Raw genomic sequence first — 27,199 nt, 5'->3', positions numbered from 1 at the left:
GATTTGAAACCAAGGGCCGGTCACGCATAGTATTAGCTGACCATGGCACCGCGACCTTCCCCAGATCATGGTTGGCAAGTCGTTAGCAAGGTCATCTATGTTTGGCGAAGTAATGTTGCGTACCCGTCTTTAAAAGTCATCCGTGCCAGTAGACTATAGATTTTGAACGATCAAAGTTGGGAAACTAATCTTCTGCTTGGATTGGATCTTGAACTAGAATAGGATGGATTTCTGGCTAATTCCAACCTTAGGACTGTCCTCAAAGTGAGAGAATGTCCTTAATGTGTGGCAGTAGCTTTGTGTCAGAATGTAGCTCATTCCTGTGTATGTTTAAAACGGTGTTATTCGAGTCCTTCCGAACAACGTACTGAGTTGGTGTCTTGAGAACTAAAATGGTATCAGGGGTAAACAAATGTTCACACCATCAGTTGGTAGTGTTTCACTCAGTATGCATCTTTTTCCCCCAAAGGTATCTAAAATCATCCCAAAGCGGCAATAAAGAAGAATTTGTGAAAATCTCTCATGGCTATTATGTTACAGATGGCCCTAAAACATAAATGATTTTTAAAACCGGTATTTGAGCTTTTCTTTTGATCCTGAATAAGAAATTAGATACAAGGGTAACTTTGCTTAACTGCCACACGGCTAAATGATCTTTATGAATTATAGGAGAGCTGTGCTTTATGCGTGTGACATTTCCGCCAGAAATGCTAAAAATTTCAGCTGCCAAATATGATATGCGGCGAAGTAACATATCAGTATGAAATATGTATAATTTGCAAAAAAAATCCTAGGATGTTTCAGAACGCGATCTGAATCTGTAATAGTTGGTCTGACGCCACATTAAAAAAAGATGCCGTATATTTTCTATATCGGTGCCTATAGTGGCAGTGAATGTTGAAATGATATGCAACATAGCACGACGTTTCAAATTTTCCGTATGGTAGTCAAGCCCATCGTAGAGTGACAGCTTGCGATCAATGAACAGCTTATTTGCATGCATGATGAATGTACTTCAATAAAAGAAGACACATGGTAACTCGAACTATTTCACGGATGTACTGTTTAGATTGCAATGCGAGGTGAACATATGGAACATATTGCCAGGCTAGATTAATCGAAACAGGCGGATAGTTTACATGTATAGAAAGCTGCAGTTTCGTTATGAATATTTCTTTATTTGCGGTTGACAGGCCTTTATTGCTTCATAAATGCTTAATGCATATCCACTGACAATATCTACTTGTCGACTTTCACCAAATGCGTTTAAGCACAAGCCCGGAAATTCCCAGTGCTAGCGCTATAGCTTTGACATTAGGTTATTTTGAGAATGGCGAGCTTCGGCCATGCAATGACGTGGAATCTGGTGAGATATCGTTGCCAAAAATAGGAATCTAACGTAATAAGTTAATCTCCAGGCAGATTTACCAGTGGCATAAGATTGCCTGGGAGTATAGCCGGCCAAAGGGAGTCAGCTCCCAGCGGCCAGCTGACTTCGGCCGGGTATACTCCTTGGCCAACTTTAGTACTATCTTATGCCACTGGCAAATGTGCCTGGGGATGAAGGTAAGTAAGATAATAATTCAAGACGAGCGGATGATTCTTCCGAAAAATAAACTCCTTATCCTTACCCTAGGATCCTTAAAACCAATTATCATTAAGTCTGTTCCCGATCGAAGGTCATATATCATAAGTTTCAAAATATCTTGGAACCAGGACCATTCAGGGGTCAATATGCACTCGCTGAATTATGATTTAGAATTCCTGGAGAAATTGCAGTAGAAGATATTACCCCTTGCATGTCGATGCACAACACCCATATAGAAAAGGCCTGTTACGAGACATGTTTGGCAATTGCTTGTCGTCTGCAATGCAACAGTTTCAAGTCTCTTGCAAATTGGTACAATGTAAAACCAAGCTGGCTTTGAAACAAAAGAATTTAGATAAGATATTATTATGAAACTGATAAAAACTTTCCTAAAGCTCTGATTATAAAAAGTGCGTCACCCAATAATTAGTTTGACAAATCGTAGTATATATATATATATAAATGCTAGTATTTTACTGTAACATTGTTTGTCTGCACGCATATGTATGCGATAGTGCCAATCTTTCATTGATATCATGTTGTTTTTCAGTTTAAGTGCGCTTGAACTGCTAGTCAGAGACGGATAATCAACGAATAAACCACCGAATGAGCGGACAGGTATGTCATAATCATAAACACAGAGGGAAAGACGTCATGTATCAACTGATACTGACATTGTTTTCATTCTTATGAATGTGCATTATTTGGTCAATGATTAATGCATTTTTTTCGTAATCTACCTACCCTAATGAGATGTACAGCCAATAGAGACGGCTACCATTTCACACAGATAGCAAAGCAAAGAACTAAGTGACAAAACATACACCGTTGTGACGTGACGATACGTAATATTAGCAACACCAATAACAGTAATTACATGTAAGTGATCTACTCCTTTATCTTGGTTCATTACCAGGATTGTCAATATGTCGGGGCGGAGAAGAAACATATCATGCAGGTCTTTTTGAATCATATCTTAGCTTTGATTCTCAAGATATATAGAAATGACTATACTTGAACAATCTGGCAACTTTCTTCAAATTTAGAGAATTCAGAGAACAGAAATAAGGTTCTATGACCTAGCATGCAATGCTTGAAATTAATGGGGTTGCTTTATTACTTTGAAGTTACGTTTCAAACAAATTTAGAACCTGTTTCAAATATACACCATAAAGCATGAAATAGTGTGACAAGAATGAATACTTGCTTTCTGTTCCATCCACGAAATGGAAAGCACGAAAGAAATAAAAAACATTTGGCAGTGAAAAATGACGTCAGTCGCAGAAATTGAGCTACATTGTAAATACACCTTCCAGATTTAGGAGCTATAAATGGCGAGATATGAATTAAAGCTATATCGTCAAGCAACATTACATAGATAATATTTTCAACATTCTGGAAACGGTCTTGAATTTTATAACATGTTAAAAATACAAAATGTATGCCTTGCACAACTTTAATATTTGCCCTGTAACATGTATAACACAAAGATATATGACGCATAAATTGCAGGATGACACAAACGGATTTTATCCCCTACGAAGGAGGCTGCGTAGCATATCTATCAGACGTCTTGCAGAGATGTAAGGTCGTGTAAAATACATGTTGTCTACATGTTCATGGCCGAGGAAACACAGGCCGATGTACAAATGACCCGCAAGGGAAATCTGGCCGGCAATCATTTGGGCTTCAACAACCACTCCACGGTCGCTGATGGACGCCAGCGTTATTTAGAATCCAGGCAATATCGCCAGGCAATTTCAACGCTATGTGGCTGTTCACTCTGACTACAGCGGCGTAGGGGTGATATAGCTTATATGGCACCATTCGGGAAACTGGGGAGCAGGTTTTACCAGCATTATGACGCCGATGAACTTTTCGAGAGAGACAGTTTTTGTCGTTTAATTTTGAGCAGACCTGGAAATGTACTAAATTTAGTGCTCACTGAATACATATTTTGGGGCTGTTTCAAAGTAATCAACACTTTTCACACGGAAAAATATCTGAAAGCAACTATTGTGCAGTCATACTTTCCAGCTTCCACTCGGTACATTCAAGACAGGTGTCAGTGTGCATGAAGTTAGGGGAGGGCGACTTTGTTGTAAAAACATGGAGTACCGTGGCACCAGCTACATTTTGGACTAATAAGAAACATTATTGATGTCTTCCAAATTCCCTAGCAGCATTTTAAAACTTAGTCTTGGCGTGCCAAGTAAACATTTAAGCTCGTTGTTTTATTGTAGGTCGGGCAAAAACATGAAATAGATAGCCGGGTCTTGTTTGCCGTCGTCAATGTACTGCTGGGGTCCACAGGTCAGATGAGCACAGCTTGTGCTCAGCTAACTATCGGCTTGTAGCTTTGGTGCCTGGTTAAGTTCAAATCTGTGTGATTCATATGGATCTCATATATACTACTTTTGTAATTATGATAATGAATGGAATTATGTTACTGATGATAATTCATGCGATTATGGGAGGACTGGCAGTGCCACTGATGGCAGTGTAACAGATCTTGAAGATCCTTGAATCTTCTCTGAGGAAATTTTGCCATATCTGATTCACTTCTTCAAGCTTACAAAATAGAAATTCAGTAATACCGTCACTGATGTGGGGGTTCTAGATGTTGATGCTGCGTTGACAACTTTCAACTTTTTATGAATGCATCCTAATTGTATCTCCAGGCTAATGAGAAATTGGAAACAGCACGTAACATATTCTATTCATCAGTGACGAACGGCAATGTGAATCATTTCAAATGTATCAGTAACTTTTGTATTGTGTAACGTGAATGTCAGAGAATTCATCGCCCAATTTAGGGACCCCTGCTAGTCTGTACTCCTTTGAGGACGGCATAAATCCCATTGCTAACATATTTCATCATTACAGACACGTTGACAACGGCAGACAGGTACAATCTACAGACAGCGCGAATGGGCAGTGTAGTCCAGTCTCGAAACATGCCTGATATATACTTGAAATGCATGCATATTTGAACTTGCAAATCTAGTCAAATTCCTTTACATGCATAACCATCTTTAAAATATTGCATTTGGGAATTTTAGTTTGCTTCGCTTGCGGTAGTGATAAGAAGTTTCATGGTTGTAGCTGCGAGTGTGTACCGTAATGCAACGTGGGTAATATAATACTAGTTTGTCAAAGCTGAAGGGCTTTGAGACAAGAACCAAACAAGTCGGATATGTTCCGATTAAGCACGGTCTACATAAGTACTGTTCACACGTTAGGTGCCTGGAAATATTACCCACAATTCATCTCGCCGTGCTTGCGCAGTTGGAACTAAAAAAGTCCCCTTAATGCTTATACCCTTGTTGGCAACGATATTTCAAACCCACGAATATCTCTACTGCGCGTGAAGACTAACTGCCGTCAGTGCATCTCCAAGTGGCGCCTTACCCTGCTGCAGGCAGTCGGAGCTTTCAGAGATGGGAAATTGAGAAATGCTTTATCTTTTAGCTTTGGTCACCTGGAGGGGAGTTATCCCCGGGAGACGGACATCCTTTAAGTACGCTCATGCGTCTTAACCGCATTCTGGTCACGTGGCGAATTCTCGGGTCATGCAAATGACACTCATCTACCGTTACCGTTGGTAAATATGTCGGGCCAGCCTACATGTACGTAACGCTATATCCCCGCAGATATTACTTATTCCACTCCCGTTCGTCGTGTATGCGGACCCCAACTAGCCGCCGAGAGAGAGATGATTCTCTTAGATCTAGTTCATCAATAGCCCTGCAATAAAACGTAGTGACAAGAGGCTGCGCCAGGGCTCCATTACTGGCGATAAACTTCGTTAGGGCGTCCTTCTATGTATGACTCGGGAATACAAAACAAATAGGTACTAACATATTGTACGGATAGTTCAAGAGGCCATATGCAATCAATACTCACTTAAAGTAGGACATTATCCGGGTATTACACATGGATTATTGCAATATTTTCAGCTTTAGAATGGGAGTATAGGGATTATACGGTTATGTTTCCCTGCTTGAAAGCATATCCGACAGGTGTAGAGTCAGATATGGCCAGGATGATAGGTTCGGGGCGTGACATGCAATCGGCCCTACCAATAATGCCCTGTGCCGCAAAGTCTTTGACAAATGCAGGCACAACATTTTGTTCGAGTCAGCTTAAGCACGTTGTGTTTTATTCATTTAGTACAACTCACAGCAGACAAAGGAGGTCCTTTTTAAGGTATGCATGATTTGGTGTACCCAATTACATGTAGATATATCTAATTCGGCAGCAATCGCATAGGTTCATCATATTCCCTTTTTTATGGTTTGGAAATTACAACAGTACACTTTTCACCCCGCAAATAATCTCCACAAATTTTACGCTATGTCTTCGAACGTTTTAATTTTTCTTCAGTTGTATGGTCACCAAAGTCAAGCCCATATCATGTGGCACTGAATACTGCTTTGTACACCCAGAGATCTAAACAAAAGGCGTGCAATGGTGATATTTGACAAGTCACATATAATACGTTACGTTAGTACAGCTACATGTATGAGTTCTGAGAACCCCATTGGTACCCCTACTGTGGGTCTGGAAAGCTGATTTGGTCAATGTATTCCAGTTACGGTATAACTTACTAATGTCATTTTTATCAAAAAGTATGAAAAAATCAAGTGGCAGATGGGGAATGTTGTGCATGCATATCAAACGTCAAAGTAACTCGCATGTTGTGAATGTACTCGTATGGTGCAGAAACTTCCTTTCTACTATAGACGGCGATCGCTGAGCGACTGCACATCGACCAAAATTGGGTCCGTTTGAGCCTTCATTTTGAGATTGGAATGTTATGTCAGATGTAAACGTATGTTTTAAAACACATAATAAAGCATGACAAAACCTCATTCTTTTTGAGATTCGTTGAGTGATGTGTCAGGTCTTTGGTGCCTCAGCGGTCGCTCTGCGGTGGCAGCCTCTAGTGGAATGAGGTGTAGACAACCTATTTGAAAATATCACCAGGGCAAACCATGGTCAGAGATATTTTGCTCAGAGTTTATATGTGGAAACATTTCTTACCTCCAAAGCAGGATGTAGACGAGGATTACAGACGCTATTTCCAGCATAGCGATTCCACAGCCGATGGCAACAATGAAGGAGATCTCGTTTGCGCTCGGAGCATCCATCTACAAGTCAGACACAAACAGGTATCAACTCATATGGTGCGAATCAGCATAAGTCTCCGACCTCTACCCGAGATTACATCAAGTAACATTGACGGAAACATAAATAAAGAATAAGGTGAATGAAGGTCCCGGTAGCTGGCTGAACTTCGTGAACTTTATGTCCTATGCAATCGGCTCCTTGTATGTGATAACATCTTGTGGCAACAACATGAAGTCGTTATTAAAGCGGACGCCGCGCAGATAAATCGAGCATATATATGAAATTAATGACATTTGATTTATGAGCTGTCCTTAATTGGATATGATTGTCACATTCGTGAATTGATGACCCTATCCTAATCTTGAGAAACATTCACGGAGATGAGTGTCGAATGGAAATAAACGGCTTTGCTCCAATTTGTCCTGAGACATAAATTGTCGTGTGGAAGGTGCAAGGGATACAGTACAACACATAAACCATGTCGTAACAAGGATTACTTGGGAATAAGAGGGTTCGGCGTCACATGCATACTTATGTTGTGATCTGTCATGAAAGTTGAATGCCCCGAATGGCAGAAATGCAATTTGAAACAGTCTAATGAGACTCTGATGTGCTGACATTTGTAATAGGCAGGCTTAAAGCGAATGACAGAAGTTACTTTCATCTTTCGGCAAATGTTTTTACATCCAAAATCAAGTTCCTTGTGGTATATTTTAAATTTCAGCAACACTGTTGGCACTGCAAACATGGTTGGGCTAAGTGTACTAGATGTGGAAGGTGCTTGTGGGAAATTGTTGTGGGCGTTGATATCGGTTGTCATCATAGTCTGGTGGTATGTTTTGATCTTCTGATCGAGTACCTTTCCTGATCATGCGCATCGAGTCGAGTCTGGAACAACGCATCATGAGGCGGAAACTCTGACGGAAATTTTAGCGACCGATTTTCGATACGGAGGCAGCCTGACGCCCCACGGTGGGAAATGTGTATTGGCGTTTTTGACGTCGAACGAACGATCCTCGATGCAAAAATCAACGTCTCACGTGATGACCGTCTCGGCATGCCATTTGTCCTACCCAAACGTATCGACAGTTCGGGCGAAAGGAGCAGCATGCTCTTCGATAATTTATTCTGTTTGAATCGGCAAGTCTGTATCATCACCCATGGATAAAAAAAGGTGAGCCTACCGCCGGCAGGTTCCCAAGATGGCCGCCCCTCAGAAATGATTAATGCAGACTAACATCGATTCTAACTTATGCGGTAAATGAAAGTGCTGTTCCAGGGCACAAAATTACGACAAAGCCAAGGGGCTATTGTGTATTTAAAGCACAGGAAGATGGGTGTTTTACTGCAGAAAATGGCCGCCGTTAATTCTGTTGTCATTTTCTACCATCAAATATCTGAACACACATAAAAACCATCCACAGTAAAATGGAAGTCAGCACTAAAAGGGCGCCGAAGTAGCAACCTATGCATATTGATTGATAGTCTGTATGCAGTGGGACATCGGGCTTGCCTGCAGTGGCCAAGAAATCACCGAGGAAAAAGGTTGGAATCCAACGCTACAGGGCCCTGTGGGGCAGCAGTGGTCCGATAACATCTCTAACATTGTAAAACAGAGGCGCTGGGGGAGTGCAGATGGATGTCATTAGGTTCCCCACTTTATTACTCTGGCAATTGCCATGTAGGGATGATAGCCCAAGTACCAATCCATGTAGATGACCATTCGGCTGGATGAAATATGATTATGGACGAGGACACTTTATCTGTTTTTAAAACTACACGACTGTAATGAGCTTCAGCAATCACCATATGGAGGCAGCAACTGAGTCGCTTTTGTGACATCTTGTGTGCGTTTTCTATTCAAAATGATTAATCACATCAAGTTCTTGTTGACGCCATACAATAATATCAGTAGTATGAAGGCATAATCGATCCGGAAGATATTGGTCTGGCTGCAGTTCTATCACAGTAGATTTTTCTTCTTTGCCATTCGTAATTAAACAGGTTGATGACATTCTAGACTAATATCTAGCGGTCGGGTTTCAACATAGATAAGAACAACATGTTTATGGTTATGCCTACTGTTCAGTATAAACGCTACTCCACATTATGTTGTGAACTTTATCTTTGAAAATTAATGTGTCTTTTGCCCTAAACATAAATATTTCATTCTGTGCTTTACTAAAAAGAGGTCGATCATTCTAAGAGCGGAGGTGGAGGGGGGGGGGGGGGCTTCTACAAAGATTGCTTCAGAAATCGTATTGGGTAACAAAAAGGGCCATGAAAATACCAACCAACTCAGTGTTCCGAAAAAGAAATAGCCACCCACTATATCCAGATATTTGTTCACATCAATTCTACAACTTTACCGTCACGGAAAGATTCCTAATTACTACTATATATATACTTCTAACCTCCCTGTGTTGATATCCAAGTAACATCAAAAGGTATGAAAACCAAGCAAATTGAATCGGACAACAAAATGAAATTAATTTCCATAAATAATTTCCAACGAAGATAACAATCAATACCAAACACAATTTTTACATTAAGGTAACGTGCAATTTCAAACATAAATGCCGGTTGCTTTATGAATCAGTCTGTTCATTTTTTCCATGACACTGTACATGTGGCAGTCAATTTGTGTAACACAGTCATTCGTTCGAATATTTAGCTTAGAAAAATACGGTTGGGGAAAGAGGCATACCTTTGGAACAAAGGGAGTGACGAGCACAGCGAAGTCCGTGAGATGTTTGCACTGACAGACGGTGTGACTGTCGTTGGAGAGCAGCACGGCACATCCCTCGGTAGACCAGCCTCCTCTGGTCGTCCTGTTCCTGCGTGATCCGCGGGAGCTCCGTTACAAGCGAAACAAGTATTGCCATTCAAGTCACGCCCACGGCTAACCCAGGTCCTTTCTATAGCTACCCCTCCTCTCAACACTGTTTATATTTCCCGTAGGTTGTAATGTGTCGACGGGTGTGTGGTAATCGTTCTGTGTGTTTCATCACATCACTGTCACACAAAAGCAAACGCACATATATTTCGACAGACAACAAGCCTGGTTAAGACATCTGTCTTCCCCTCACACCTTTCCCGAAGATAACGTGAGATTGTGTTCATCGTCTGTATTGCCATGGCGAGAAGTGTTTTTTACAAGAAAACATATGTGTGGATAGCGTTCATGAAAGCAAGCGTGATGACGCCTTCAGAAATTCAGACAAGGTTCACAATCGTATCAAGAACAATAATAAATGTTGATGTGAGAACGTAACCCATCAATCAAATCCAAAATCCACTTACGGCAGCTGGATACCAAAATCCCAACTAACGCACTCTGGATCCACGAACGAGGCCTGAAAGGTATGGACATCCATTTAACCAATCATGAAGTTAAGCCGACCGAAATACGTGCAAGTACTTTAAGATGTCCAGCGAGAATGTTTACAAGAAATTTTGCCTCGCGAGACGGAGTACAAGTAGAATAAGAGGAAGAGGAAGAATGTGGTGAGATACATACGTTTTCGTGGGCAAGCTCGACTCTGACGGGCGGATCTAGCTGACCGGGGGGAGGAGGGAAGAGCGACAGAGAGATAACTCTGGTGTTGATGATCTTGGAGTCACTGTCAGAAGGAAGGCAATGCGGGTTTTAGGCAGGCGCAGATGCGTCACGGGGGCGTTAGCAATGTGCTAATACGCCTCTCCCTGTGGACAGTATGTTCTACATAAAGAGGCAATTTAGGTGGCGTCTTAATGTAGAACGGCGGGAAGAGGTGATCGCGAAGGCATACAGATGGCAAAGTGGACCAGTTGGTCACAAAATAATTGATTAGATGGGGTAAATTTAGAGACTCTGCCGTGGCGAGTCCACAATCGCATTCTCTTCGATCCCGCTCCGCCGCTGAACAATGGGAAGTGGATATAGGGACGGGCAGTATTGGTAATAGATATCTGGCTCGACATGCTGTTTAATTCATTTCCCATTTTCTTAAGCGTTCAAGGCACCTGCTCCCTGCGGCTCGAGGTTTTACGAATATAGAGAAGCAAGAACCTCCCCCGCAGGCCATGCGTCTGAGGCATAATGGACAGCTTCTAGTAATTTAGGCCGTGAGCTGGGTATAGATTATTCATTAACTTGATCATGAAGTATGGCGAGAATGAGTCCCGCGAGTTGCAACCGTATACGGTTGATGCATACCGGCTTATTGAGTGCATACATTCATAATGTGCGCTGCCTTCAACAAACGTTGATTTGAGAATGCGAAAGATCTGCCGTTATCTTCGAAGACAAACAGCCTGTCAGCGACTGTTATTAACAGATGACGTATTCGTGTTCGGTAAACAGCACGAATGTTAGCACAAATTGAAATAAATTCGTTGTAGAAAGTGACATATCCCCTTTGCCATCAGAATTATGTATGAGTGACTAGGAGGCCGCGTTAAAATACATCTTTATTGTGTAGCAAACAGACCATTCTATGGACAAACGTATTCGATTTAACTTTTAAAAATACCTGCGCAACTTTTACTACGAACACAATAGTCAGGAGCACTTAGATGATTTTGCAGAAACGCTGAAACAAAATTCGCATGCCCGAAACGTAACGAAATAACATGCAACCATTTTGACACACGATAACAACATTCTTAGCCGAAGACTGCATAGGCCATTTTCCATCGGAATGAAGATAGGGCCCTGTATATTCATCAACAGGAGTGCAATTCTAGCGGTAATGAAAGTACCTGAGGAGAAAGTCGTTCCCTGGAAGTAGGTCCTTAATTGTCCTGTAGAGAAAGCTGCTCACTCCGACCACCTGGCTCTCTGTAATTCAGAGGAGAGAGACACATTGCCGTATACACGACGCTCATTATCTTTGCTACGCTATTCCATCTGCACTGAGAGACGGCGTCGGATATATCTCAGAGGCAGAATCAATTTTCCCTTGAAGAGAGGAGTCGCGAGACGCATGCACAATGATCGCGACTAGACACGTCAACTGGAGCGCACCTTCCCGGCCACACCCGGCGTACCATCTGAGCGGCGAGGAGACGGCTTGGCCTGCCTCGGAGCTTTATAGATTTCCAATGTTACACTGACGCAGAACCGGTGTATTCTAATGAAACGAATAATATCGGATGGACACACAGTCCTGGTAACCAGATCTAGACAATATTGTGGAATTTCTGTAGCGGCGGACGGGAATATTTCGTTCCCTTCTATAGGATCTTCTTGAAAGACTCACCATATGCTGAACGGGGGGCTTAATTTGTCATATTCATCAAGAACGGCGAAGCAATATATTACGGAATCAATATATCTCATAAAGCGGGTTGCAATCTGCTAACATCTGGTTATCGTTCGGGGATCCAGGAACTGCATTGCGATAATAAAGTAAAGGACTTTGAAGGGCGATCTCAAGAGACTCCGTCCTGAAATGCCAATTTTTCGCAGCTGGAACACAATTACTTTGACTGTAATCTTTCTCTCCTTAAGCCGAGACAAAGTCTGCAACATGGCGACCAATTTTGTGCAACTGTCCGAATGATAGCATATCCGTGATTGGCTTACAGTAGACGCCAGTTTATGAAGAATGTGAAAGGTCCGATGGAGCGGACTGCCAAAACTTCAGTACCATGGACAGAGAAATTAATAACATAGCTGATGTAATAGGATGAACTGAGAGCTGTATAGAATCAATCGATCATCCGCTTGCACTGTACGCACTTGTCTCTGGCATGCAAAATGCTGCTAAGTGAACAACGGGGCTTCCTTCATCTTCGCAGTGTGAGCAGCATTAGAACAAACCAAGGCATCATTAACACTTTGAAGATTTGAGCAATTTCTGATCCCCACAGCAGATTTGAGAGCGTTCAGTTCACAAATAACCTTATGGATAAATGAAACAATTACTATGGGTAACAAGTAATGCCAAACAATGCTCCAGATGCCGTGGAGTCTCATCTTATTGATTAAGGTCGTATTGAAGATTAAGTACTTTGAGTACGGGAAATTTATCTTATTTTACAAATTCCACCGGATTCTGCTCATCATCAGAGGTTTTAGATGGGCAAAGGCATTCTTCAGGGAGAGAAAGGATAGGGCACTACATGTCACTCTTTTTGTACTAATTAAAGACCGCAAATGTCAGCGTATGAATGGTCCCCTTTGAGTTTACTGATAACAAACCATGTAATAAAGTACAAGCTGCCATCTACTGTTTTTGATGAGGCATAACTTATGAAGGAATGCGGAAGGGGCGGCGCTTGCTCAATAAACAAGAAGATGAAACAAGAGGTACATGGCAGGCAGTTCCTTAGAGGGTATCATCTGTATCAACTGTGTCAATAAGATGAACTTTGAATATTCATCACCGTAAAAAGACGATGAAGCATTAAAATAGTCAGATTTAGTGCAATTTAGCTAATCTGGAATGCCTATATTATGTCGCATTTTTCATGATCTTTCTAATTACTCTGACTGAAATTACCACCTCCGCTCCGTGATAACAACATATTCATTATCTTTACAATGTGGACTACATTCACGCAATTACTCTAGATACTGCCGTGCTCGTTTCCTTAGGCAGTGTAGGAATTGATGGCATAAAAACATTGCAATCAGACGAGAGGGCTAAATGCTAGTGGCTCATATATTTAGTATGAATGTATTCTTTTCGGGTGCAACCTTTGAATTGCGAACAGCCCTAACAGGTCAAATAATCGTGACAATTGTTGGAAAGAATATCGATTTTTTTTTCGAAGTTTTGCGGTGACTTTGGCGGTGAATGCGATGAGGGATCTGTATGTACCAAGTTTCAAGGTCGGACCTAGAAGGCGGAGTTAAAGGACAAAGGTTGTCCTTAACCATTATCGACCATATCGATTCGTGGATGGCACTAATATGTTACCTGTGGCAAGCTCATGCTTATGTGTTTGCATTTATGTGTATGTGTGCATGTTTGCTCGTGTATATGTTTGTTTCTTTCCGTGTGTGTGTGTGTGTTTGTTTGTGACTTAATATCTCGTATTATGTATTATGTATTAATAAGTATTAATCAATGTTAGAGCAGTGGGTAGTAAATAGTTTGGGCCTCTAGCGGCTTTTATAGAACTACAGGTGCCAATTTGTTTCGAGACTTTGGAAGATTATAACTCAAGATCATGATATTCCTAAATGCCTTCCTGAATCCTGGATTGGTACCGTTTTGCTATGAAGAATTAGCCAGAACTTGTTGTGATGTGAACTGTGATCTTGGTGGAATCAATTTGTCGAGGTATGTATTTTGCTTTAAATGCCAAAGTTAACGTCTAGATGTAACTTAGTTCCTGTTTAATTCATCTGCTGAGCATCTTGTCGAACGCTGTTGTCCCGACATATATTCAAAACCATGCAATTTGCACTAAAATTCAAGACAAACACAATAGATAAGTGGCAGTGACTTTGATTTGTCTTGATTCTGTTTTGCATGAGCTTGTTCTCCAAATTGACGTATCTATATGCACATGTCTTACATAATAAGTACATGCCGCCCCTGTATGTGCAACTATGTCGCGCATTTCAAATGTCAGTAAACATGAGATGAACATGGTGCAATAACATTTTGAAGGACATGAGGGTGATGGTAGTAGAATTGTCTACATATAAGAAACATAAGATAATTTACCTTGCCAGTCCACAAATGTATACTTCACTACATGACTACAAGACAACAGATGCTCTGTGCAATTCCATGCATTTCACATGGTCACATGCTGACAAAATATATAACGGTCATATCCAGAATGCATGAAATAGTCTGACACAGTTCAAACGGTACATGCAGACCTGTACGTTTTTTAATCTACTAGATTACCTTCATATAGATTTCTCAGCGCTTTCCCGGGGACTTCAATGCGGTCCGTTCCAACCCAGGTGCGGGCTTTAGGTGTCGCTGGAAACTCTATAACATCTAACCCTTTTACAGCCACTTTCCCGACTTCCATCACTGTAACGAGATATATGGGGACACATAAACGAGAGCAGTTTCAGTCCGCTGTCCAACTCATTTAAAGTGTGTGGTTGAAACAGTGCAGTGCAAGTGAAATGAAAGTTCCTCCATCATCCACGTCTTTTCTGAAAACATCTATGTAATATAACTATCAATTTTCTCACGTGTGCTCTTCTGTTGGACATATTAGCATCGGGTTGTGACGTAAACTTTTGGCCATACTGGCTAATGGGAGAGGCATTTCTGTGACGTCACGACCCGTTGCTCATTTGTCCCACCTACACTCGGTACACAACTGCTTTAAAGGTTACATAAATTGCTTCAGAAAATGTCATTTTTTACGTGGATAATAAAGCAAAATTTGACTTCACTGACACTTAAACGCATCTTCTACAGACGGCCTGGCGCATTAAAAAACAGGTAATTCTATCAAACAAATATTCAATATGGCTGAAAAGGACATGAAATGTACGTCTCTGTTAGCCACTAGGGATTCCTACTTGTCCCCGAAGCAGGTTTTTATCAGTTAGCAGTTGATTACCAGCTGCAACTACTGGCCATTCATTTCACGTACGGGGGACGTAAAATCAATTTCCGCCTTCCCTGGGTATTCTTAAGTATCGCAGCATTACAGGAACAGAGTGTTTATGTGGTCTCATTTACTTTTGCTTCATGATACTGCCTTCTGTCTACATATCGTCCGATGGTGTAGCTATTCCTTTGGGTTTCAAATTCCTCTTATTGATTGGAAAGATGCCAGACATATTTAATCCTGGTTGTGTTAAAGATTGCTACAGTTCGTCTTGGCTATTGAAAATATTGCTGACGAACTTCACGAAATCCTATATCTAAGTATAATTAAAGAAATTCATAGATGGGGCTAAAACATTTGAATTTACTTGAGTAATCTTTATGTCACATTTAAGCAGTTCTAAATACCACAACTTGATCTTTACAACGTCTTTACGTAACGTCTACTTAAACATATATTTACTTCATCTTTACGATAACTTAAAAAATGCATTAAAGATAAAGCATTAATTTGCACCATTTTACCCACAGCATATTTATGCCTTGACTGAAAACATAGATCTGAAACAAAGCTACAATGATATTTGATAGCAGATACATAACATGAGGAAAACTCGTAATGAACGCGTCACGGATCCGGATCTCTAGTTATAACCAGCTCGGCTGATTGACCACATAACAATGACTACCGCTCGGAAATAAACTTTGTAAGATCCTTCAATACTGTCTGCTACAAGCGACAGAGGTCGTCAAAAATCGATCTTGCTACAATAAGCTATGCAGGTGCTGGTGTCGTCTGTATTTCTCGGGTGTGTCGTTCGGACCCAAATAAAAAACAAATTGTTCCTAGACTTGGATAAAGTCCAACGCATGACATTGAGGTAAAATATTAGGTAGCTTTGAAATATTTTTATAGTGGTTTGTTCAGAGTTGTCCTGATATGACATTTCGCAGAGGAATTTTGTAACAGATGCAGCATTCTCTACTATCTCTTGTCTTCCAAGTGATGACTTCAATCTGTCTATAGATACCATGTCTATGTGAAAAAAGTTCATGTGCAATACGCTAGCTGCTTGTCTGCCTCCTGTGATTTACACGTTAAAACCGATGTTGGTGATAAGAGCGCGCTGTTGAAGTTAAGGTTCGTTTTGTGGACTGTGGATATAAAGCCAGAGATCAGTGAGAAGTAATAAGGAACATATGACACAACTCCGAAAACAGTAAGAGAGAGATAACAGTGCAAACGCCTTCAACGCTAAAATTTTTAAATGACATTTTCCAGCTCAGCTCTGTCATATGCATTCACTGTTGAGCTAAAGCACTGACACGCACATACATATCTGTAATATCGTTTTGTCCCGGAAGATTCGTGAGGTATCAAGAAAAGATATTTTGAAAGGTCGCCATCGGCAATGAGTCTAACATGTACGTCTTGTAATGTGTTTGAAGTATACCGACAAAACAATTTTGAAGGCTGTTGGCGTTGTGATTTGATTATGAATAAAATGTTATTGGTTATTTGGGAAAACAAAATATTCAATTCAATTTCTCCTTCTTTGTGTCAAATTGTGGCAATATTTACGTCATTCAGACGAAGAAAAATAAGCATCATTACCAGTACCCTAGTCTAGCGTAATCCTGCTTTAATACATTTTGTACTTAGATAACTGTGTTGCATTTCCAGAAGCAAATATCGGACCTTATTTTATTGTTATTGACAGGGAGTATGCAAATCACCATGGCAGAATATTGGATCAGTAACCTTTTCCTGAGCTTTCATTTTCACGTTCTTGAACAAGGATGAACTCAATTTGCTGAGCCCTGACTTTGACGGGCCAAGGGAAATGCCAACACTCAGGCTGCTGAACCCAATACCACGCTGCTCAATTAATTCCTATTAGTGGTTGCGTCGGGGCTGTTATTTGCTATTCCATCAGTGAAGCAATTAGCATGAAAGGCTTTCAAAGTACGGCTGTAAGCAGGGAGGAATGGAACGATGTTTACTTGGCGAATTCCACATCTACATTAACAAGGCTGGAGCTTTAAGACCTTGGAAGTAATGCATGCATAAATTCAGATGTCAAAGTGCGGCTAGAAATAGTTGAAGGTCTTGACATCGGATCGATTTCTTGTGCAGATTAACGTTCAATCTTGAACCGAGGAAGGTGCGTCTACATGGCATGTTTTGTAAATGTAAATAATCACAGTCGACATTTATGCAAGTCATGTCGGCTCTGCTCTATGTTATAAACCGGCACTTAAGATGACTTTCTGCGGATACATGTCGGACTAGATAAATGGAAGCAGGCAACATGATCCATTGTAGAGAGTTCCTTGCGCTCCCAAGCACCTACTCAACAATTCGGGCACTTTGCATACAGATGTGCCTTTGAGAATGGGCACCTGGCGCGGCGGAGATAGCAGAATGTCGGCGCCAACCTAATCTGATGCTACGAGCGTATGTTTAAAATGAGCGGCAGCAGCAAGAGCCGTAACCCCTTCATATCTGCGCCGCGCCGGCCATCGGAGCGAAGCGATGGAGCTGTTGGAGTTTTTTTATTTTCCCAGCGTTATTCCGTGCTAAATTTTTCATCTGTTTTCGTTACATACTGCGTTTGGAAGGACATCAAGTGAGGGGAGTATTTTAACTTAAAACAGGCAGTTGATAGCAACCATTCTGTACAGTTGCGTTGCTAAACAGTTCGATGCAGTATTTACATGCCACAGACAGCCATACATCTCCCCATTGAAGACAGCTTACAGACCAAACCCGCCAGGTCGACATTGAGGATCCGCGAGCAATCCTGGAGGTCCCGTCAGCTTCATCTGTTCTATCTGAAGCGCCACAGGAGGCCACGGCAAGTTAATTGGGTTTCAAGGGTCATCCATCTTCATAGCAAGGCCTCCCTTTTTCCTTCGCATTGATTTTGTTTATGAAGTTTAAATTTATCTAGCTTGGAGTGGAACTGAGACATGGTGTCGGCATGATGAACTAATGCACGCCTACGGAATGCAGACAAATCCATCACTCCGGCCAAAGTGCATCAGCCAAATGATTCTTATAACCTTGAATTTGCTATCAAAAAAGAAGTTGTCATCGATAAAAGGTCCAATTTAACCGAGACGACGAATGCGATATAGTCAGTAGATGAGACGTAAATCCTAATTAGGGGACACGAATCCTGTTACTTCCTCTCGGGCTTTCTGTCAAACATGGAGTCCCGTCGCAGCCAATTAGGTTTCCGTTCTTATTGACTTGCATTCAAAGTTAATGATATCCATCGCTCGAGAATCGGACAGGAAGAATAAAGAGGCTCATGGTTCTAACTGCGCATGATAGTAGCATGAATGCATTGTTGGTGATATAACAAAGGTAAAGGCCTAAGACATCATGAAAACACGACAGTCACTGTGTATGCAAACCGACGGAGACTGGACATAACGCTCGGTCGTGACAAGAGCTGTAGACAAGTCAGGGGCTGTCACCGTTGTCGTATTTCCTACGGCGCATTTTGCTGCGCAGGCTCAGTGAGAACCATGAACCTTCTTATTGTTCAGTCAGTGTTGAGAAAATGCCACACCTTGTTGTGCATGTACGTACGGAGATAAGTGCGACAAATGGATGCCCACAAGAATGAGACATGCAGGCGTCTGTGCTGACCTTTGAAATATCAAATGATCTCTTCTTTGATGGATAGAAATCGCTTGAAAGCTGAATAAAACACCTGTGGTGTGCTGTCACTTTACACCTGCTAAAGCTTTTGTAATGGACCTGTATGGGCTAATGTACGTCTGTACTTAGCTGGCTAGTAGTATATTCTCAGGTACTCTCACTTCGCTGGAAATAATGACATCCAAGTCGCAGATACGTCAGTGCAAGTTAACACATGGATACTGCTATATGTGCATAGAGCTACTGTTAATAGCTTTCAGATGTTGCCGCGTTAACGCTCGCATGAGAGGTATTGCTTTGTATAGTCCTACATGGCCATCTTTTCTGGTACATCAAATGTAGTTTCCAATTTTCATCTTCCCATTTTTTTCTACAGTAGCAATAACATTGCAATCATGAGGCGTTATATAGTGGATAAGCAGTATTGCTGGAATCGTTACGTGATAGTAATATTTCATGTTTCTGCTAACGGCACATTTTACAAGACAGCCCGGTATCCCCCAAGGCCCCCTTTCCATCAGACTGCGATCGCTGAGCGACCGTACAGCAACTAGATTTGGGTTTGTATGACCCTTCAGTTTATAAATGGAATATGATGCATTATATAACAGTATGATGAAGCACACAAATCGTAAATAAAAGTTCTTCATCTATGATTCTATGAAATCAGTTGAGCAATCTGTGAAATGCTTTGTCGCTCAGCGGTCGCAGCACGGTGGTAGCCCCCGGTGGAAGGTAGGTGTAAACAGCGGGTATAGGACGCCGTGACTGACGCCGTGACTCTTCGCTTCCCGTGTTTAATCCGTGAAAACCCGTTATCTCTCCCACATCGTTAAAGCATGACGTCATTAATTATGCACGTTACCACTGATACTTTACTGCGGAAGCAGGCAGGGGGCCCAAGGGTAACTTATCGTCTCACCAGATCTCAATCTTGTACGTGATGCATCAATTCAAGTTCTAAATAATTCAGCAACTTATTTCTATGGTAATGATTCTTACTTTTTTTTCAAAGCAACATTTGTGCTAACTCCGTGTTTTTCCGTTAGTTCAGCCAACATGAAATGTGTGCCCAAAAGCGCAAACATTGAGCTCAATGTAAAATAGCTCATTACATCTCACAGTACTGTCTAAATACGTTCAATAGCGAGGCAAGTGTGGAAATTACCATTATAGCTGCCAAACGCTATGAAAGGCAGACGTCTGTAGAATGTATTGTGCAGACCCGTTATTAGCTATAGCGGTGACCTTAAGAGTAAGATGCAAGGTGTCCTTCCGTCATACTTTTGTGTTGATAGGCTTTGCAGCTCCATTGAAATCTCTTTCCGCCCAGGATGTCAGTAAAACTCGAACGCCCGCCACTCATGTCACTCGATATAGAGCTATGCTGTCTGTTTTCATGCGATAGCTTCTGGCCTTGAGCAAGACTAGGGAATGCATGTCATTTCAACATCATTCGACACAAAGTCATCTGGGTGCATGCGTGTATTTCATTTCAAAGAGCAAATTAGCATTTTGCCCCATGAGTGTATGCATGTGGCTGCGAATGATATTTAAAAAAGAAAAGGTTTCAAGCTAAAGCTCCGTGGCCTGGTTTATCACTGTTGTAATATATGTAACAAACAACACTATGCATACGTTTAGTTTGTAACATATCGTTTGAAACGTTTGAAATTATATGTCCGTTCGTAAATGTAGTATTCTGCTTGTCAGTTGTGTTTGGTCAGCTGAGCAATATTATTTGGTTCGTTTGTTTTTTCGGACCCTTGTAGTGTCTAGTTGCACAGGCACCGGAACGTTTCCGTGCTGTTTCCGTAGCAAGGTATAACATTACAGGGAGGAGTTGCTAGCCCTTCTCGTTAACACAGATCCCCATTTCTACGTCCCGTCCGAAAGACGGGTGCAATTATCTAATCTCCAAGTAGATCCTACGATGACATAAGATAGTAACAAACTGGCCAATGAGTGTAGTCAGCCAAGAGGTGTACGATAGCCAAACACAGTCCTAGGCCAGTTTCACTCCTCTGTCAGATTTTGATACTATGATATGGTACCATAGGATCTGCTTGGAGATTAGCAATTATGATTAATCGAGATGCTCTTTTGAAGATTGAACGGTGTCCCTATTAATTGGACACAGGAGCTCAATTAACTACTACCAGTTGAGCTACAGGGACGTTCCTTCATACCAAACAGTTTGTTTGGAATACATTGACTTACAATGTGTGTTATTTATTGTGAATATAACTTTTACGGATAGTACTAGTATGTCCTGCCTCCCGTGACAGTAACGTATAATACGTACCCAGATTGTCCGTTGATGTTGACAGCCGCTGTCCCTCGGCAAGCTGAAACGTCACCAGACGGCTGTACCGCGTCAGATTACCGAGAACCCATGAACTGCCGCTGCTTCCCTTCGAAAGGAGACGTTTCAGTGAAAACATGATATTTGTGTGACAGTAGGAAGTACATAGAATGATCACTGCCTTTATTGGACTGTGGAAGCTGTCAGTGGGACTAGCCAGTGAAGATATCGACATATCTCCATGAGATGTATAACTTCGTACGTTGTCCTTAAACAGGGTTGTGTATACTTTTACGATGACGCAGCCATTGATTGATGGACAGCCACTCCTAGTCGAGTATGGCAAGTCTACGCAGCCATTAATAAGTACGTTAAGTGACCAGAACAATCGTTATGAAAAATGATACACTTAATAATCAGATACACTCTATATAACATGTAAAACATTACAGACAACTAATTGTATTCATCTTTTTTTGAAATCATGCTTTGAGGAGTATCGATATGTTGAAAGATAATCACAATGTATCAGTGAACATATACAACCCTGCGGGAAATAATATCATCACTGTAGCTTGTCGTGCGGTTGCCAATACTGCAGCCAGTTCAGAGCCTTCCGGCTAACTTCAAACAGGTCCTGATTGGTGATGTTTGGACTAGGGGTGGGTATGGTGTACCGGTACAAAACCGTTTTTTCTTGTTGAACCGGTCCAGAAAAACCGGACCTGAAAAAAATCAGTTGACCGAATCTTGGACCGATTAGTTTCTACAGTCAAACTTGGTCGCAGTTAGTGTTGTTAAAATGTCAGTGGAATTAACTAAACAGAATCCTTCTAAGCAAAATGGGCCATTGTTTTGTGTATCCGATCCCCCATTCACAAGTTTTCACAGACAATCAGTTCCAGGTTCAGGTCCGGACCTGCACCTGATCTTCTGGACCTGGACCGTACCTGGAACAGAATTTTCTGTATCGGTACTCACCCCTAGTTTGGACCTTATCCCTTGTCATGTACATGCACAATGTGTTCCGTAGTATAAACGCCTCTTTCCATATCATAAAAACGACTACTTGTCCTTATATGGCTCGGTAAGCACTCGCACTGGTCTTCCGATATCTATCAGATTTTCATTTCCTTTAATCAGGTTATGCATCGTCTATCTTTCTATTCTTATTTCAATACACCACAAACCCACTTCAGTTATAGATCAAGTAATTGCCAGATGATTTACTACTAGTCTATATGTAAGGGAACGTAGTCAGTTTATCAGCTTGTGACTGTACTCCACCGATATCAAGCTACCTGCTGGAAGCACTCATTTATGTGATAGGTGGCGTTCAAACATAGCAAGTGGTCGGCTTAGTTTTAAGCACACATCTTTTGGTTATACCTCACTGACTTGATAATACGGGAGACATCCGCGAGCGCACCAATTTTCGTCAGGGTAAAATGAACTTCAAACACCGTTCTTCTTTAGAATTTGTGTCACAGTCAACGTTATCTCTTTGAACAACGAAATGATAAATTTTGCAGATTTTGACAGAATACAGTAACGCAACTACAAGCTGTGAGAAATAATTGCCATATAAATCTACCAGAGTGCGTGCATATTCCATCCATAAACATTTATCCATCGAGCAACATTCAGAGTAACACCCCCACCTAGGTACGGACAATTTAGATCCTTTTTTTCACCACACGGCGATTGCTTGGAGACCACACAGCGACCTTAATCATATTTGTGGAACCTTAGTCTTGATAATTGGGATAAAACACACTATGTGAGAGTATGATTCATAAAGAAACAAACAAAACGTAAGAAGATTCGCTGACGATCAGTGACAATTCTTTGGTCGCGCAGCGGTCGCACCGCGGTCAGTGGGGTGTTGGATATGCATAAATGTGCATTCCACTGGGAAACGTTGCCCTGACGACCTCTTTAGACACGTGGTGGTGTATATATGTGACCTTCAGTACACGTTACGCTACGAACAAAACTGCAAGAGCGGCAAAGAAAGAACAAACACAAACCAAACCTCCTGAAGATTCATCCACTCCTCCTTGTTGTAGAGAGACAGAACGTTACTGGCGGACCACAGCACATCCTGGGGAGGGATGGGAAGTATCAGGTTTAATCCGCACTGAACAATGATGTAACCCTATACTTGGAATAAAGTTCAACCGTGACTGTAATTGATATCAACGTGATAAAGATGCCCCAACTCAGTGAGCTCATATCATTCCGTTACTTTGTATGGATGAAGTTAGAATTGGACACCGAGCAGGATTGTTTTCTAAGAGGAGTGAATTCCAACTTGAGAAGGATAAACAGGATGACCGAAAGCTTGTATCGAGTAAATGTTTTACTTAGTATGCGATAGCGCATGTAATCTTTGTTTCGCCATCATAAGATTATTCCAATGTAACAATTCAAACTTAACAAACCAAATATATAATGGATTATCCTGCAAACCTCTAATTCTCGGCGCGACATCTCCCTTCCTGTCTTTTCTTTGTAGAGGATCATTTCCTGGATGATATCCGACGCCAGCCTGAGGTTACCCCCGTACAGGTTCGGCGTGGTTATAGAGTTGAGCGTCTCGGCAATCTTTTCCACGCTGGTCACCTCAATACCAGATGTCAGCATTCGAGTCTATACAAAATTAGGATCGTGGAAAATGCGAAAATACAAAATCATATGACATGCATATGACCCAAATAGATAATTAGTAATAATGATTAAACCCTTCTTTGCACTAGAGTCTGTAACCGTTCAGCCAACACATGGCAGGTCGCTTACCAAAGGTCTTGGATACAGAACGAATTTTTCATATTCTGATGTCTCATGTTCATGTCTCATTGCCGTGTAAATGAAACTTCTACATCGTACATCATATTGAAAATATGAAAGGAAGGGATACACGTACACATGTAGACGTGTATATGTGTGTGTGTGTACTTGTCTACTACTTTTCCTGCCCAACGCAACAGTGGGTGGTTTTCTTGCCCAAGGTTTTGACGCACTTCATGTATTTGAAAGTGATGCACTCAAAGACTGGATTACCGAAGGAAAGTCGGCACGCAAAAACCGCTATCTCAGCAAACCAGTCACAGACACTCCATGTTTTAAACATAAAATCGGGACTTTGTGCACCAGGTGGAACTGATATCTCCTCCAGCCAGAGTACCATAAGGTTTACAAATCGGAGAGGGGCACCATTTTCAGGAATACTTCATAATCCCACGCTGGTAAGATAGATGGGTATCCATCTTTGCAAAAGCGAGCAAAACTACGAAAGATTTGCATCCAAATACATAATGGTTACATTCACGTGGTCTAGCAAAAATATGCTACTCTGTTTATTCTTAGGCCACGTTGATTTGATTATATGGATGACATCCGCGCTCGCACCAATTTTTGGCCATTTCAAAAAAAAAAAAGTTTTAGACCACACAATAAATTGAGCAAAGCAGCTGTAAAATGAGCACAAATATTCCGTAGATTGAAAAAAAAGTATTAAAAAAAAACAGATAACTAATGCCATAGAATGCCAAAATGAATCTAAAGTCAAAGAATAAGATGTGAAAGGAGAAAAAAAAATCTATTGTTGGTAGGGGGAGGTACCAGTACAGAAAATTCAGGTCCAGAGGATCATTTCCAGGTCCGGACATGAACCTGGACCTGATTGTCTGTGGAAACTTGGGAACTGGCAATACTCAAAACAATGGTAATTGGTCAATTTTGCTACAAAGGAATCTGTTTGGTGGATTATTGGACCCCCACTGCATTTTAAAATCCCATCTCCATGTAATACAGGCTAACTGTCTCTGTACCTTTGACTGTAGAAACCTAGTGCAATTGACTATAAACTCTACTTGACTTCGCTCTTGTTGGCTTCTTGGCCCCCCGGTTAGACCCCAAATGGCTGCCGACATAGTGTGTCCATTTTGTAATTGGCAAAACCTGTTCCTCTGTTTTTTTTCAGGTCTGTTTTTTTCGGATTGGTCCAAGAAGAAATAAAATGTTTTGCACCCGTATGATGTACTGGTCCCTACACCTAACTGTTGGTATACCATACTATGTGTGTTTAGTCCTATGTTCAACCTTCCTGGCCACTTTGATTTCATACTGAAGGCAACTTTTTTTTTTTGGCCAAACTTTTTTTTTTATTCGCTCGCTCGCATCAGTTTTGGAGTTCCCGGAGGATGTCATCCATATAATCAAATCAACATGGCCTTACTCAAAAACATTCATACATATAACCAGCCCCTCCGTCTGTCCCTGCCACTTGCTACATTTTTGTAATCGAAGACCACAGGGTGTCTGCTTCTTTACCAGTAACCATGGTGACAGACGTCTGGTCCAGGTCATTGACCTTCTTTGTTTGGAGCAGAAAAAAGGAAAAGGCGAAACGGGGCAAAAACAATTAATATGTTTCCATTCCGTGGAGGTAGATATAAAAATGAACCCTTGATTAATCGCATCCACAACATCGACTGGAAACTTACGTTTGATAAGAGGGCTTCAAAGTCGTAAGTGGTGCACTGCACAAAGTTTGGCTCCAGCCAGTACGGAGTGAAGTCCAGCTCGTTGAGCAGACACTGTCTTGTTGCATAACCTGCTTGTAACGAGAAACATCATTTATTCAAAATACCGCTTTGACACTGACAAAAATCTTAGTTTTAGCTTCAATGCCATATTTGACAACAACATTTGACCTCGTTACCTGTAACAAATAGTTACTACAGTATCACTAATGACGGTGTCAAGACAGACCACTTGAGAGCTAAGAAAATGCTCTGAACAAAATGGGATCAACCATAAATGCAGATTTTACAGAATGGTCAAAGTTATTGACAGGATGTTCCTGTCCATAAAAATTTTGCCCCATTGATAAGATGCTCCCGCCAATAAAAACATTTGTCAATATTGTCTGGATGTTTGTCGATGAAATTCATTGGCACTTTTTACAGGATGTAGCTTTGATAATTAATCTTATGGCTAACACATCATGATCCTGTCAACCTTAACCCTATCATAGAAATCATGCAAAAACATTAGATTGCTGAGCAAGAATGATTGACTAGAGCAATCTTGAAAAAGAAAAACATTTTGCTTCATAGGCAATCACTACATTCGATGTACAAACTGTCCCAGCTTACGCAAGCTTATATCATCTACGATCTAACACCCTAGAGTTTGAATGGCCTACCAGTGCTCCCTCCCGGACAGAGCTGGTAGTACACCCCGCCGGCCAGAGTCATCCCCCACTCCACGTTCTGGAAGGTCTCCTGACCACAGACGTCATGTGCATCTGGAGTATAGTGGAGTGATGAAACAATAAAGAAAACGTAAATATCACGATAAAACAGGTGTTTCTTTTCCATCTAATCTATGTCATAAACGTATCTGGTGCATTTTAGTACCAAAATCTCTTAAGTTTACACATAACGTTGTTAGGCTTGTTGGTAAAATTGAAAACGGTTTTAAACTGCAGGCAAACATTTCGTCGCTAGGGGGCGCGTGTAATCTTACAGAATGGACATTGCTATCTTCGGAATCCTGCTGATGGCCAAAACAAAAATCGAGTAGGTTGTAAATTACGGAATAGAGGACACCCAGTTGTTGCCAAGATGTTTCCCTATTGGGGTGGAATTTTCACGTGACTCCTACCTTTTCGCACTACAGTGACGATGCTCTCTGCGACGGTTGTCCCCGCTGCGTTAGAGGCCATGCAGGTGTACTTAGTCCCTTCCACGGTACCGAGTACGGTCAGGCGGTACATGCCGTTTCCCAGGTTGGGGTAGGCGCTCAGGTCTGTCACACGATCCTTCCCTGTGTGGAATAAAGAAATGATGTTCGCATTCGTTAAGCCTTCATTCAGTTACGCCATAGAACGCAATTAAACAACGAATGCACGTTACCTAAGGTCCCTGGAAACAGGGTCTGATAATAGACATATCGCGATCGTTATGTGCACA

The 27,199-nt window shown here is 41.4% G+C and overlaps 1 protein-coding gene across 13 annotated transcripts in view; it reads right to left on the bottom strand.

Moving 5' to 3' along the window:
* Window positions 1-27,199, bottom strand: part of LOC118407978 (adhesion G protein-coupled receptor B3-like) — a 157,731-nt gene that overhangs the window by 22,605 nt on the left and 107,927 nt on the right. For 11 of the 13 annotated variants that reach the window (XM_035808591.1, XM_035808656.1, XM_035808622.1 and 8 more), the window contains 13 exons: window positions 26,892-27,053; window positions 26,431-26,532; window positions 25,727-25,836; window positions 23,691-23,870; window positions 23,254-23,322; window positions 21,219-21,327; window positions 14,575-14,706; window positions 11,465-11,543; window positions 10,242-10,344; window positions 10,025-10,077; window positions 9,429-9,558; window positions 6,635-6,741; window positions 2,620-2,622 (listed from right to left, as the gene is read on the bottom strand). In XM_035808591.1, coding sequence (XP_035664484.1) covers window positions 2,620-2,622; window positions 6,635-6,741; window positions 9,429-9,558; window positions 10,025-10,077; window positions 10,242-10,344; window positions 11,465-11,543; window positions 14,575-14,706; window positions 21,219-21,327; window positions 23,254-23,322; window positions 23,691-23,870; window positions 25,727-25,836; window positions 26,431-26,532; window positions 26,892-27,053 — 1,339 coding nt within the window. Of the gene's footprint in view, window positions 1-2,619; window positions 2,623-6,634; window positions 6,742-9,428; window positions 9,559-10,024; window positions 10,078-10,241; window positions 10,345-11,464; window positions 11,544-14,574; window positions 14,707-21,218; window positions 21,328-23,248; window positions 23,323-23,690; window positions 23,871-25,726; window positions 25,837-26,430; window positions 26,533-26,891; window positions 27,054-27,199 lie in introns of all 13 variants that reach the window. The other 2 variants (XM_035808599.1, XM_035808608.1) reach the window with 2 other exon arrangements.

The sequence above is a fragment of the Branchiostoma floridae genome, chromosome 2, assembly GCF_000003815.2.
Source record: "Branchiostoma floridae strain S238N-H82 chromosome 2, Bfl_VNyyK, whole genome shotgun sequence".
NCBI classification, from domain to species: Eukaryota; Metazoa; Chordata; class Leptocardii; order Amphioxiformes; family Branchiostomatidae; genus Branchiostoma; species Branchiostoma floridae.
This window is presented reverse-complemented; position numbering and strand designations above follow the sequence as displayed.